This window comes from Anabas testudineus, chromosome 1 (genome assembly GCF_900324465.2).
Source record: "Anabas testudineus chromosome 1, fAnaTes1.2, whole genome shotgun sequence".
NCBI lineage: Eukaryota > Metazoa > Chordata > Actinopteri > Anabantiformes > Anabantidae > Anabas > Anabas testudineus.
In genome coordinates, this window is record NC_046610.1 from 14816117 (window position 1) to 14829102 (window position 12986).

Below are 12986 nucleotides of genomic sequence, written 5' to 3' on the forward strand. Positions count from 1 at the left end.
TTTTGTGTGCTATGAAAACAAGTATTCAAAACATTTTAAATTACTAATAAGTAAGTAAGCAATTGCAAACTGTAAAGCTGTGTGTGGGATACTAGCTAATTTCTACATGTTGAAAATCTTTTCAGCATCACTGTTGAATGCTGGATTGTAGCTTTTGGGATATTACCGACTGATTGGACACAACCTGCCAAACCATCACTGAAAAAGAGAATGGGTATCAGAATAGAAGATATCAGAAGAAACCAGTATGTGGTAATTGCGATTTATTTAGGTAAATAAATACAAAACAGACATTTTAACATGAAAATAACATTATTGAGACAGTTATGGTGTTCTCTACCTCTTCAGTTGTTTACAAAAAAATCAGACTGAAAATTTTTACTATAGGTAATTTGAGAGCTATAATGAGCACCTTCTGCTATAAGAGGCATTAGGACGCCTCGGCAGGGGTCCTTTGAAGGCCTGCAGTTACACACAAGCACGAGTGTGTAATTATAGCAGGTACCTCTGACAGTTGAAGAAACAAATTAACAGTTATGCTGCCATACGATGTGCTCATTATAAACATACACACAGATCCCAAAAAGCACGCGCACGCACGCACACACGCACGCTTATTAAAACCATAACAATGTCTTCTTTATATAACTCATTTCATACTCTCTGACTAGTATAACCTGCCTGCAGTGTCTTTTTGAACTGAGCAGAACCAAAGCGAGTCGTGAGCCAAGCACAGCCTCTCCGTGCTGTTAGATATTACACACGCTTCTCCACCGGCTACATTCCTGCTTTCCATCAGGCTACTACTCACGGTCCCACTAGACAGCTTCACTTTGTTCACATAGTTTAAACATAATAATAATGTTGTATATACTGTGTAAAGAAACCTATATACTATACAAAACTATACAAAACTCAGAGCTCTTAGCCTCTGTGTTATACACTGCTCTGTGCCATTAGATTGAAAGAGTGAGGAAATGATGGGAAAAACTGGACATGACAGATGCATAAGCAGTAGTAAATTGATGTTATTACCACTCATTAATGTTGGAAACTCAAGGGGCATGTGACATGAATGTAAAATACATCAGATTGGTGTCCTGCATTTTATGGGACTCGACACTGACGGAGAACTCCACGTGGAAATATGCTGCAAATCAAATGACAAAAACAATATTTTACAGCACGGACATAGAACCTTCAGTACAGTTAGTTGTAACACACACACACTCACACACACACACACCTGAACATTAATTAGACAAAAAGGTGTTTTCATAGTTGGTGGAAATCCTGTTCAGTTCAGTTCAAGAATGAATTAAATGATGTCCCAAAACAAATGTGGTGTCACTAGCACAGCTCTAGAGTGTAAAAATCTCTCTTCTATCACTTCACACAATACAGCAAGAGGTTATACCCATATCCCCAAAACAAATAATTTACAACACAGTTTACTGAGCATTGATTCATCTGTGTTATAATTTACATAGGTGCTTTTCCCTTTGAGAGCACTTTGCTTTGAAGGACAGAAAAAAAATCTGTGCCGTAATACTTGACCTGCATTTTGATTACATAAAAGTCTTTTTCTAATGTTGTCCTGTGTGTTTTATTTTCCTATTTTATTGTCCTGAGTGTCCTGAGGATGATCCACTTGTGATTGCGATTCTCTTCCATCCCCAAACCCTCAGTTTTACGATCACCTGTTAGATCAACTTATCACCAACCAGAAGTCTTTAAAGTCATTGTTGGGTACTTGTGTTAAAAAGGAAACAGGAAATAGAACACAGTATTGCTTCAACATCTCTGGCTTTGGCGAGTCTTTTATTGGGTCTTTCACACCCAAAAGAAAAGTGAGGCCTTCTTGGAGGACAAACAGGACAGAACAGGACAGGTAGCACAGGTCTCCTGCTGGTCCTTAGTGGATGACAGGTTTCAGCCAGACTCGCCACATGCACATGTCTCTGTCCTGTCTCCCATGATCAGTGGACCTTCACACCTGGGTGGATTTGACTCGTCGGAGTGGATGTCGTCCTTTGGGGTGGGCGGGGCAGGGTAGGGGGCATTCAGAGGGCAGGTCTAGACTGCGCTGGTGAGGCAACGCCGCGAGGGGAGGAGCACATCGGGAGGGGTGGGGGACAGGATTGGCTGATGGTCATGTGATCTCAGAATATGGTAGCCCTGGAGCCTAATAGTAGGGACAGAAAGAGGTTTAGGAAACATAGAAAGGGGTAGGGAATGGAAGATTTTAAAATATTTGCAAACATTTGGAGGGTTGAAACCTGAGAGCAGAAAAACTCGACTGGGACTGAGATAGTAAGAGACAAAAATGCAAAATGAGACGTTCAGACAAAAGAAATGGTGCACAAAGGAGACATCAGACAGAAAAACATTATGAGACAACTAAGGTTATCAGTGAAGACAAAAAAAAGTAATAAGGCACCAAATACATTTAAATAGAGCTATTAGCGTTGCCAAAACCTCTCAATTCAAATAAACAAATACACATTTATTGCATTCAATTGATTGGTTGGATTATTTTGTTCATGTTCTGTCCCCCACCCCTTACCTGGAGGCCACTTAACTTTTCGAGTGGACTCTCTACACGGGGCAAGCTGAGGAGTGGGACCCCGACGGAGGGCTCAGAACGCTGTGGAGGCGGAGGAGTCGGCAATGCTGCGTGGGTCGGCTGGAAATTGTTGATCACACATGACACCTGATGGGGAGCAGAAACAAGAGAAGGGAGAAATTAACTCCACTGCACACGAGATAGAGCGCACATGGACAACAAAGAAGATACTGACCAGAACACTTAGAGTACGAGAGAGCGAGAGACCAAAAAAAAAAAAAGATGAAAGAAAGAAAAAAATGAATTATTACAAGCTCCGGGAGGAAGCTATAGAGTTAGGGATGAACCACAGGCAGCACTTTGATCTTTTATGTTAACATTGTTCCTAGAAGTTTTTCTTCAAAATTGATTTAGTCAAACAGGTCCAAGTCCAAATGGCACCTTTTCATTGCACCCTCAGGTCAATTCATCAATACTGTAAGTGTGAGTGTCCTCTACCATATAAGTAAGGCTCATTCTCTTCTACTTCCCTTAATCATTTGTCCATCCTCCCACCGTTTATCCTACTCCCACATTACTCCAACACTGCTCCTCTCTCTCTCGTTTTTCTCCCTTCTTCATACAAATCATTTTCTCACGTCTGTACCCTCCTTCGTCTCTACCATTTGCCACCGCCGAACCATTATTTCTCCTCCCGCGTATCTTTTCTAATCACTAAAACTTTATCCGTCTCTTCTTTTCTCACCAAGAAAGCAGCGATGGCCCCTCCAGTAACAAACCCAGCCAGGACATCATTCCAGTGGTTCCTGTGTTCGGTCACTCTCACCACTCCCACTAGCACAGCTAAAGACAGGAGGACCAGGCAAATGGTGGGCTTGGTCAGACGGGTCCCTTTGGTCCTGAACACCAGGGTCACATACATCTGGAGACACAAACATGACCGAAATAACAAATGCAGTCTTTAAAGTGTTTGGTAGTGCTAACCGAGTGCTGTATCCACAGGTCTTTGGTGAGCCAGCGGCGATGATTCAAACTGTGCTACAGCTTTAAGAGCTTAATAGGTTGAACAGCTTGAATAATCCACAAGAGGACGCACGCTGCAGTTATTTTAGAGCTGGTGAGGCACAAAACACCACAAAGCACTGCTACTATTAGTGCTTACTGTTGCCTGCTCAAATGGGGTTGTTGGGTTTTCTATATAATTCTGTATACAATTATATTTTGTAAGGTCTTAAACCTGAAACACTGTAAAGTGCCTTGAAATGACTTCTGTTCCAGATTTGTGATTTGGTACTATACAAATAAAACTGAATGTGGCACTGCAATAAAAACGACTTCTATAGCAGCAGTAGCCTTTCAGTTTTTCAGAGGCAGACATTATTGTACAATGAACACCACATACGTCATATTAGTTAATTACATTATCCTCTTTTCTCTTCACTCATCTTCCTAAAAAAGTTTCCTACCACTGTGTAGATGGCTGAATAAAAGCTGAGTGCTGCATCTTTGGAAGGGAAGGATTTGCGGGCGGACGCCACAACGTAAGGATTTCCTGTGCAGGCTCGGTGCTCTGCGATGTACTGCAGTGGAGACTGACAGCCCAGAGCTGTGTAGTTTGGCTTGCAGGCAGAGAGGAAATGAGGTGTCTGGTTTCCTGTCACCACTTGACCAGCATTGGCAAAGATAGTGGTGGTGAAGAGGCCGAAGGAGTAGACACCTGCGTGAAGAAGAGATAAAGTGAAAGAGAGGGAGCATGTGCGTGATGTAAATCCAGTAACTCTCACTGAGTGAGAATGTGAAGAGTCACAAACAAGCACTTAAATGGGAATGAAATGTTTACGCTGACTGCTATCTGTGTGGGAGTGAAAGGCCAGCCAAACGTAGCCTTTGCTTTTATGCTTCAAAACTTCCATCCATCACTTTAAAAGATTCATAACTTTGATAAATACAGGCTACAGAGATCACTAAAAAGATCACAGAACATCAACAGAATAGGACATGAAGAGAAGGGCAAAGGAAATGAGTCCACAGGAGACCAAAACTAAGGACAACAGCTCTTCCTGCTCACGCCACATACTTTATGACACAGGACCACCAGTGTAAGTCTTAATGAGCCTTGGTCTCGCATTACAGAGGTTCTATTAGTCAAATGTGAAGAACCTCTGATCTTTAGGACATGGACTGACCCAGAAATCGTACAATCCTACGGAGAAGTGGGTTGAAATAACAGCAGTCAGCGGTCACTATGGTCTTCTCCTGAGCTCCCTCTGTCTTCACAAAGAAACTGGTCACTTCCCCGATCAGAATCTGAGTCACAGAAAGGGAGAGAGAGAGAAACCACAAGCTAAGATAGGAAGCTGAAACAGAAAGCTAAGAGTGTGTGGTTAGGGATCGATCATCTTCACTCATTATTCTGTCAGTTAAACATGGTGCATAGCAAAATTATTTATGAATGTTCCTCCCTTAGTCCTGCAAAGACTCCATCTATCCTTGCCCAGCTTGTTTTAATTTTCCCTCACTCGTTGGCTGCTTTAGTAAATCCAGACATTATTACCTCCCATTAATGCTCATCAGTGGAAGTTTATTGACCTCAAAGTCTCATAGACTCATTGCTCTTTTCATTACTTGACAGAAGCTCCTTAAAATAATGACTTTATGTTATATACCCTAATATAAATCAAATACACGTTGTGCTGTTTGCATTAAATGCTTAAATATATTTTCTAAGTTTGGGGTCTCTTAAGAGGTAATTTCAAAATATGATGACTGGTTGTTTTAGTAAAGTAAACTGTCAATAAATAAAAAAAAAATTGTCAGTATCAATTACTACAGGTACACTGAATCATAAACCACAAAAAAATCAACAACTGTTGCACACTGATCAATTTTATTGATACAAATCAGTCATAAATCACCCAAAACTATGCATTTTGATGACTGAAACATAAAGTAGAATAAAAAGGAAAATAAATAGAAAAGAATTCTACTAGTTTTAGATAAATAAACACCTTAAATAGTTATTTTTACTTGCCATTTCAAACCACACCTGAGTAACTAACAGCTCCCATTTATTAATAATATACTCCAAATGTAACTGTGCTAAGTCAAACTGATTGTATAAGTAATAGTAGCAGTAGTACACATCCTGCAGTACTTGGTGTATTGGTGATTCATAAACAAAGCTATGTGAAGTGTGTGAACATGTTATATTTGATTGAGGTGGATACAACCAGTTTTGCCTTAAACAACCTGTTTAAACAACTGTCAAGATGTCCTTGATAGATTATATCACAATAGTATTCCTGGACAGGTTCGAGGTGAGAACGTGCAAAACAGAATATGAAGATAATGTGTTGGATTCATCTCTTTGGACAATGCCAAGTTACGATTAGACTCTGCTTCAATGTTATTCTCACTGAACACACAATTATTCCACTATGCTTTATTTATTTCTGCAACGGAACGTTTGTGTGAATGGTCATCCATAAATCATTATGCCAGGAGCAGGTGGAGGTTTGGTACCTTGCTGCGGGCACTTGGGCAGAGCTGGTGGGCACCAAGGATTAGACAGCTGCATTATATGCAGCACATTTTTACCTCTAAGCTGCTTAAAAATCACATCACCCACTGGCCATGATGAATGACTTCATTCTGCCACCAAAGACACAACTGAATCGCTGTCACAGATCCTAAAAATTCACTATACGTTTCAATGGGCTTCGGATTTGAATGTATGTAAAAGCAATATAATCGTACATGCCAGCAGCGGTGTTCATTATGCTGAATTGTTAGGCTCTGCAATTACGTGTTGGCATCGATGCTAAAATGCTAAACAACAGCTCACACAATAATGCAATGACAAGACTGGAGTAGCGAAAGCCCATCTACAGCTTCCAAATCTACAACAATGCAATAGTACATGTTATAGGCTGACTGGCACAGCCTGATCCTGCATAAATACAGACAATCTCAGTCACTATTATTGTTTATCAATTCATGGACAGGTACTCATTCACACTCTCCTTCAATGACTAGAACAGAGAAAAAGGTTTGCCATGCTGTTAAGACATAATGTTGATACTGTGACAACTACACCTAACTTGTAGACAGTTTATGTCTATTTCAGTGGGCTGCTCAAACCGCTTACCTTCAAACACACAGTGGCCACACCCCTTTTTTTTCAGAGTTGCTTTTGCAGAGCCTTGGGCTGCAGGAAATGTTCCCTCAGTTGTTTGAATTTGATTTAAGTGTGAGCATGTGAGTTGTGGCAGGAGCCTACATGTATGGAGGCCATTATATACCCAGAATGCAAGACCGTGAAAAGTCCCAAATCATCAGTATCTCTGCAAGTAAAAAGGAAACGACGTAGATCAATTCTGACATAAGACTGATGTGTGCTCTCATCTTGGCTCGGCGTTAATAGTGCTCTGAATGGACTTTATTGTCCTAATGTATTTCTAGGATTCACTTGTGTGAAGTGAGTTTGAGAGAGAAAAAGAGGAGCAGACAGCAGCCACTGATGATACTCAGGTAGCAGCCAAAGGGCAGAAAGCGACTTGTAAATGGTGTTGCTGGCAATCAATGACAGTGAAACTGAGATTATAGATTAAAGAGAAGAGGCTGCTGCTAGAAACATAATTAAAAACTATCAAATGCTCAAGTCTAAACTTGCCAGTTTTGTCTCAGCAGCTGTCTTGGCAGGATGGCCTATTTTTTTTATCTTAACACTTGAACTAGTGAGGAAGGTGAATACAATGCAAGAGTAGGAGGACGCCTCTATACGGAAGCGGGTTGTGCAATAAACAAAGACGCTTCTGCTGCAGGACATAGATACACAACGACCAAAACATATATGATGTCATGATAAAAGCAGAAATTAAGAAATGGATTAAATGATTATGTCTGAATCCAGTAGGAGATCTATTTGTCTTTGTGACACTCAAGACCTGAAACAATTTTTAAGTTCAACAAGTAAACCTGGGAAAAACCCGACCAGGACAGTTGCATCCTGATGTCTACAAATGCCAACATAATCTGGCACCAGCTGGATTCATTCCTCTTAAGGAATAAGACATAATTGTTGAATAATTTATACCTCAAGTGAACTGGGAGCTTAGTTAAGGCTTATTATTAATTTTCTTTCCTGTATAGTAAGTCAGCCCCCTATCTCTCCAGGAAACGTACTCGATGCATCACTTACATTGTTTTACATACACACTGTCCCTTCTTCACACACGTTTGCAAAAAAGTAATGCATTGATTGTAGCAAATACACTTAAATGCTAATTTTCATCTGTAGTCCTAGATTATAACACAGGGTCCTCCCCCAGCCACCTCTTGTCCATCATTCACTCAATCGCCTGTTTCAGCCACTCCCAATCTAATGTGTTCATGTCAGCATTTAACGATGATGAGCTCCCACTGAGTTGCTATATGCCAGATATGCATGCAAAAGTATCCAGTGTCAGTACTAATCCATTTTGATACTGATATACCGTAACAGAAGAGTTACTTCCTGCTGCTTCACAAAGCACCATCTTTAATCACAATAAAACAGCCGTAAAAGAAAGAAAGATAAAATGTACTGATAGCGCTGTGCTTTGAAGTAACATTGGCTCTCTCCTGCAGATTGTAACTGTATCTTTATATTAATCAATATTCATGCACAGAATACCCCAAAGCAAAAATATATTACTGAATGCTAGTGCAAAATGTGCAAATATTCAACAAGTGGTTTTAGTCCTGCTCTGTGGTTAATTTGATATCAAAGTAACAATCAGAATGAGTGCTGAATGGACTGGAAGCTCATTTTCTGCACCTGGTACTGACAATTTCCTGCTGAACTAATGCCCTTAATTCAAATTGTTCGTCAACACTTCATCTCATGTCATCTTAACAATGACACCATATTACCTGTATGGAATATGCTTCCTGTTCTTATCTCGTGCATGCCTGGAAGGTGTTCCCTTATTTTGAAAAGCGTTTCCTGGAGTGGAAGCTGAGTGAACTAACACTTGGTGAAATGTCAGAGCTCCCAGATCCTGGCTGACATAAGGACACATGATTATTATTAAGTCATTACAATTCATTTAAAGCAGATGTTACTTTTTGATGAGGGACATAAAAACACATCCAGTGACAATAGACCATGAAAGTCACCAGCGGAAAAGGGTTTTCTAACTTGTAAATGCAGAGGTATGTGCCTGCGGGCCCAGTGCTTAAAAGTGTCATTTCCAAAGTCATAAAGTTTTATACTCTACTGGAAAATCCACTGGAACAATGTACAAATCAGATGTATACACAGATGTGTTCACATGTTCACAAGCTCAAATCAAAAACTGAGATCTCCCATTCACTAACATATTCCTTAATTCAGTACTGATGGCTTCTTATTGTATACATCTCCACAAGCTTCTCGCACTTAGGGAGTTAGTTTATCCCATTTTTCCTGACAGATCCTATCAGGCTCCATCAGATTGGATAAGAAGTGTCTAAACTGCCATCTTCAGGTCTCTCTCAGATGTTCTATGGGGTTCACAGTAGGTCTGGGCTTTGGTTAGGTCACTGAAGATAGTCAGATAATTACAGACTTGTCCTGAAGACACTCTGGCCTTGTCTCACTTCATGCTTTGGATCATTGTCATGCTGGAAACTGAACTTTTCCCTATTCTCAGGTCTCATGAACTCTGAAGCAGGTTCTGCTTTTTCTTCTAAAGCTCATTAGCTTTTCAGAGTTATCTACTGGTTCTTGGACAGCCCCCAGGCTGCCCCTCTTCTCTGCTTTTTCAGTTTTGACTGCCAGCCTTAGGAGGAGCGCTGTGGTTCCAGTCTGCTCTCAGCTGTTTTGTTTTTATGGTGTAGTTTATGGCCAGGAAACTGATTCACCAGTAAGTGGACAAACCAGATACATGTGTGTTCCAACTACAATACAAACACATTGATTGCACTCAGGTGATCTGTATTTAACTAACTGTTATTTCCAAAACTCACTGGTTCCTGTGACGATTTAGGCGAGTTACTTAAAAGGAAGTGAATACTTAGGCAATCACTTCTTTTCTGCTTTATATTTTTAATTAATTTAGATTATACTATGGAGAGATCTGTTTTCATCAGTATTTTTTGTAGATTTTGTCAAAAAAGACTAATTAAATGGAACATTTGAATTCAAATGCTCTAAAAAAAAAATAAAAGCTTAAAACTTCCAAGGATGGTGAATAATTTTCATAGGCACTGTTCCCACTGTGTACTATGACTAATGCCAAAGGCAATCAGAACAGTAACAAGTGATCAAGCATTAATTGCCTGTGTGACATTAAAAATATATAAAAAGCAATTTGAGTTTGGGGGTGTAAACTTCTGCCGAGGTATCAGTTTGTAATTTTCTATTCAACGTTAACGTTGCTGTGAGAAAACATTTAGCTACACGTTTACACCATGAAAATCTATGCAGTGAATCATATCTCTTTCAGTGTCATATCTTGGTGTTTACGTATCTATGAGGTGCGTTTCCGTGGATTTCCTTTACGCTTATCCTCCTTCGGAAAATGATGTAACATCGAACGATAGCAGCTCTTCAGCAGCTATTGTGAAAAGAAACACAAAAACCCCTCCCGAGGATTACATCGAGACTACGTAAAGCTTCTGTAAATATCACATGATATCTGTTGATGGTGCAAGCCCAGTGCTCTACTTTAAACACACACACACACACACACACACACACACACACACACACACACACACACACACACACACACACACACACACACACACACACACACACACAGCCTTCCTGCACACCAGTGATGGTAACCATGACAATGTAGCTGCTTCAGCTTCATCATCACCCACACTCTCTCCATCTCGTTCTCTCTGTCTCATCCTGCTTTTATTCCGTGTTTCGTTCATGGCCAGGCAGATTTCCCAGGTCTTTGTGAGGAGGAGAAACTAGGCTACCAGAAAATCTCCTTTTTTTTCAGTGTTTATTTCTATCATTATTTTTTCTTTTCTGTCACAAATAGAAATTGTCCTTTCTTGCCTTCTTCTTGCTCTCTTTCCCCCGCTCACACCTCAAATCCTGTTTAGACTCAGTAAGCTTTTAACTGTGATTTGAGGTATGACCCTGTTCTTTTCCTCATCGCTGCAGCTTTCTGCTGTTATTTTCTTGTCGCTTTGCATTTCCTTCTTTGCATGTTCCTTCTTTTTCCTCGAGTCTCTCCTTTACTGCCTGCTTACTCCCTCACCTCTATCTCCACCTCCTCACATTTTGTCTTTTTCTTCTCTAAGTTGTGTTATTTCTATCTGCTTCCCCTTAAGAACAAACAGAGGGATCCTGGATCAGTGTGGGAAGAGACCTTGCAGCTAATCTACCAGAGTTTGAGTGTGAGTGTATGGCTGGATTAAGGTTCTCAGCTATGGGTTAGAGACGTCTCACAGGCTACCACAGTTGGAGCGCATAGCTGGTCAGGCGTATCGACATGGGGCTACATGGCCTGCTGTCTTCATCTCTCAATCCTCTCCCCACTGTGATTGGCAGGGACTGGATAAAGCTGTGATTATCCCTTATTATCCCTGCCCTTTTTTTCCACTGCTCTGTCTCATACAGTAAGCACGACTGCTGACGCACTGATCTGTGTGTCTGCTTCTCTCTGTCTCCAACTTTCTCACACACACACACACACAAACACATATAGGAAGAGCCAGACGTTGATGGATAGACAGCGGTGTGGTGAGAGTAAATAGGCGAATACTTTATATAGTATTTCTGCGAGGAAGAATATTAAATCGTCTCATAATGATCAGTCAAGAGAGTCAAAGTTTTCAAAAGTCCCATTTGAAATTAAACTTCTCTCACACTGACCTAAGAACAAGTGAAACATGTCAATCTAATATGGTGTCATTATCTTTTATTTCCTCTTACTAACCTCTCCCTTCCCTCGTCTTCTAGGAGCTGTCCTTACTACTCCATACTGTTCTCCAATCGCCTGACCTCCACCTGCACCATGCTCCACTAATCAACTCGGAAAGTACAGGCTACCAGCTCCTTCTGCCTTGTTTCCTGCCAGATTGGCTGTTGTGATTTTAGCGGAGTAACAAGCCATCATTTTCACTACCTAGCCATCATGGTCATTTGCCTGCCAGGCTATTTCTGTCCTGTTTGTGTGACCTTACAACAGCAAACATTTCCACACAGTGTTCAACTTGAATTACTGTTTTTTATGAGAAAACACTGCCAGTGCACATGTGCTTGATATGAAATCAATGTAAAGCTCAACGAAAACATGTAAACGTCTACACAGAACTAAGAGTAGGGAAAGGTATTAGGAGAAACCATTGGTTTGGATTGTCAGAATGATCTGTTTAGTCTGTCCCTAGCAAAAACATGTCCACTTCACACGTCCACCAGGAAGGCCACAGTTACCAACACATGTTAAAGAGGGTAGGAGAGGTTGTTAGAGGTGTGAATATTACATCTACTCCATTGTCCACCTAACAAGCCTATTCTGGGCAGGGGTAGAGTGGAGCCAATCTGGAGGATAAATTTGTGGTCTCCAACTGCTACTTGAATGGGAAGCAAATCACTTCGACCTTCGCACAAGAAGGAAGCCCATTTGCCACGACTCAACTTCCAAATATCTGTGCTGTGGTTCATAAAAGAAGCAGCAAAAAGCAGCCATAAATTCTTATGTGTGGGAAAGCATGTTAGCATTTGCCGCACTTTGCCGAGCCATGTCATCACATACAGTAGATCCCACTGAAATACAATCCTATGGTATTTATCATGAACACAGATGTACATACAGGCAATGCTGAAATACAGTCTCAATAATGCCATCTTATCTTCTCGGCGCCTGTCTCATCAGCGGCAAAATCACTTTTGCCAAATTTGTGGCTTCTTTCCTCTCTTCTACATCCTTCCTGTAGAGGAAATCATCAAGGGACCTTGATTTCCTCACGATGTATTGTCTGTCCTTTTGCTAGATAGTTCTTCCCAATCCCCTTCTGTCTGTCATATGTGACTCCATTATTCATGAAGGATTGTCCCAAGGCTTAACAGTATGCAAACTTCTGGCTCATTTACATATGGGCATTGGACTGATATGCGTGTGTAAAGATCTGTGCTTGTGTGTGTGTGTGTGTGAGAGAGAGAGAGATAGATAAAGTACAAAGTCGATAACAACTGTAATCAACAGAAATGTCAGAAGAAAAGAATGAGATGCACGAGTTTCCCAGTTTACGATCTATAAACACACTTAGTGCATGCGTGTGTGAGTGTGCGTGTACGCACTGTGAGCAGGCTTCTTGTGGTTTGCTTGTCAAAGATGACAATGATGATTACAATAAGAATAGAAGATAAATATAGAATAGAAAATGACAAAAAAAAGTGAAAACAGGAACAGTCTGGATTTTCTGAACAACA

The 12986-nt window shown here is 40.7% G+C and overlaps 1 protein-coding gene across 2 annotated transcripts in view; it reads right to left on the minus strand.

The window, feature by feature from the left end:
* Positions 1–248: 248 nt before the first annotated feature.
* Positions 249–12986, minus strand: part of LOC113161344 (phospholipid phosphatase-related protein type 5-like) — a 36439-nt gene continuing 23701 nt past the window's right edge. The window contains exons 4-8 of one of the 2 annotated variants that reach the window (XM_026358868.1): positions 4753–4873; positions 4033–4283; positions 3312–3488; positions 2583–2713; positions 249–2185 (exon numbers count right to left, since the gene is read on the minus strand). In XM_026358868.1, coding sequence (XP_026214653.1) covers positions 2077–2185; positions 2583–2713; positions 3312–3488; positions 4033–4283; positions 4753–4873 — 789 coding nt within the window. In that variant the 3' untranslated portion in view covers positions 249–2076. Of the gene's footprint in view, positions 2186–2566; positions 2714–3311; positions 3489–4032; positions 4284–4752; positions 4874–12986 lie in introns of both variants that reach the window. The other variant, XM_026358869.1, reaches the window with a different exon arrangement.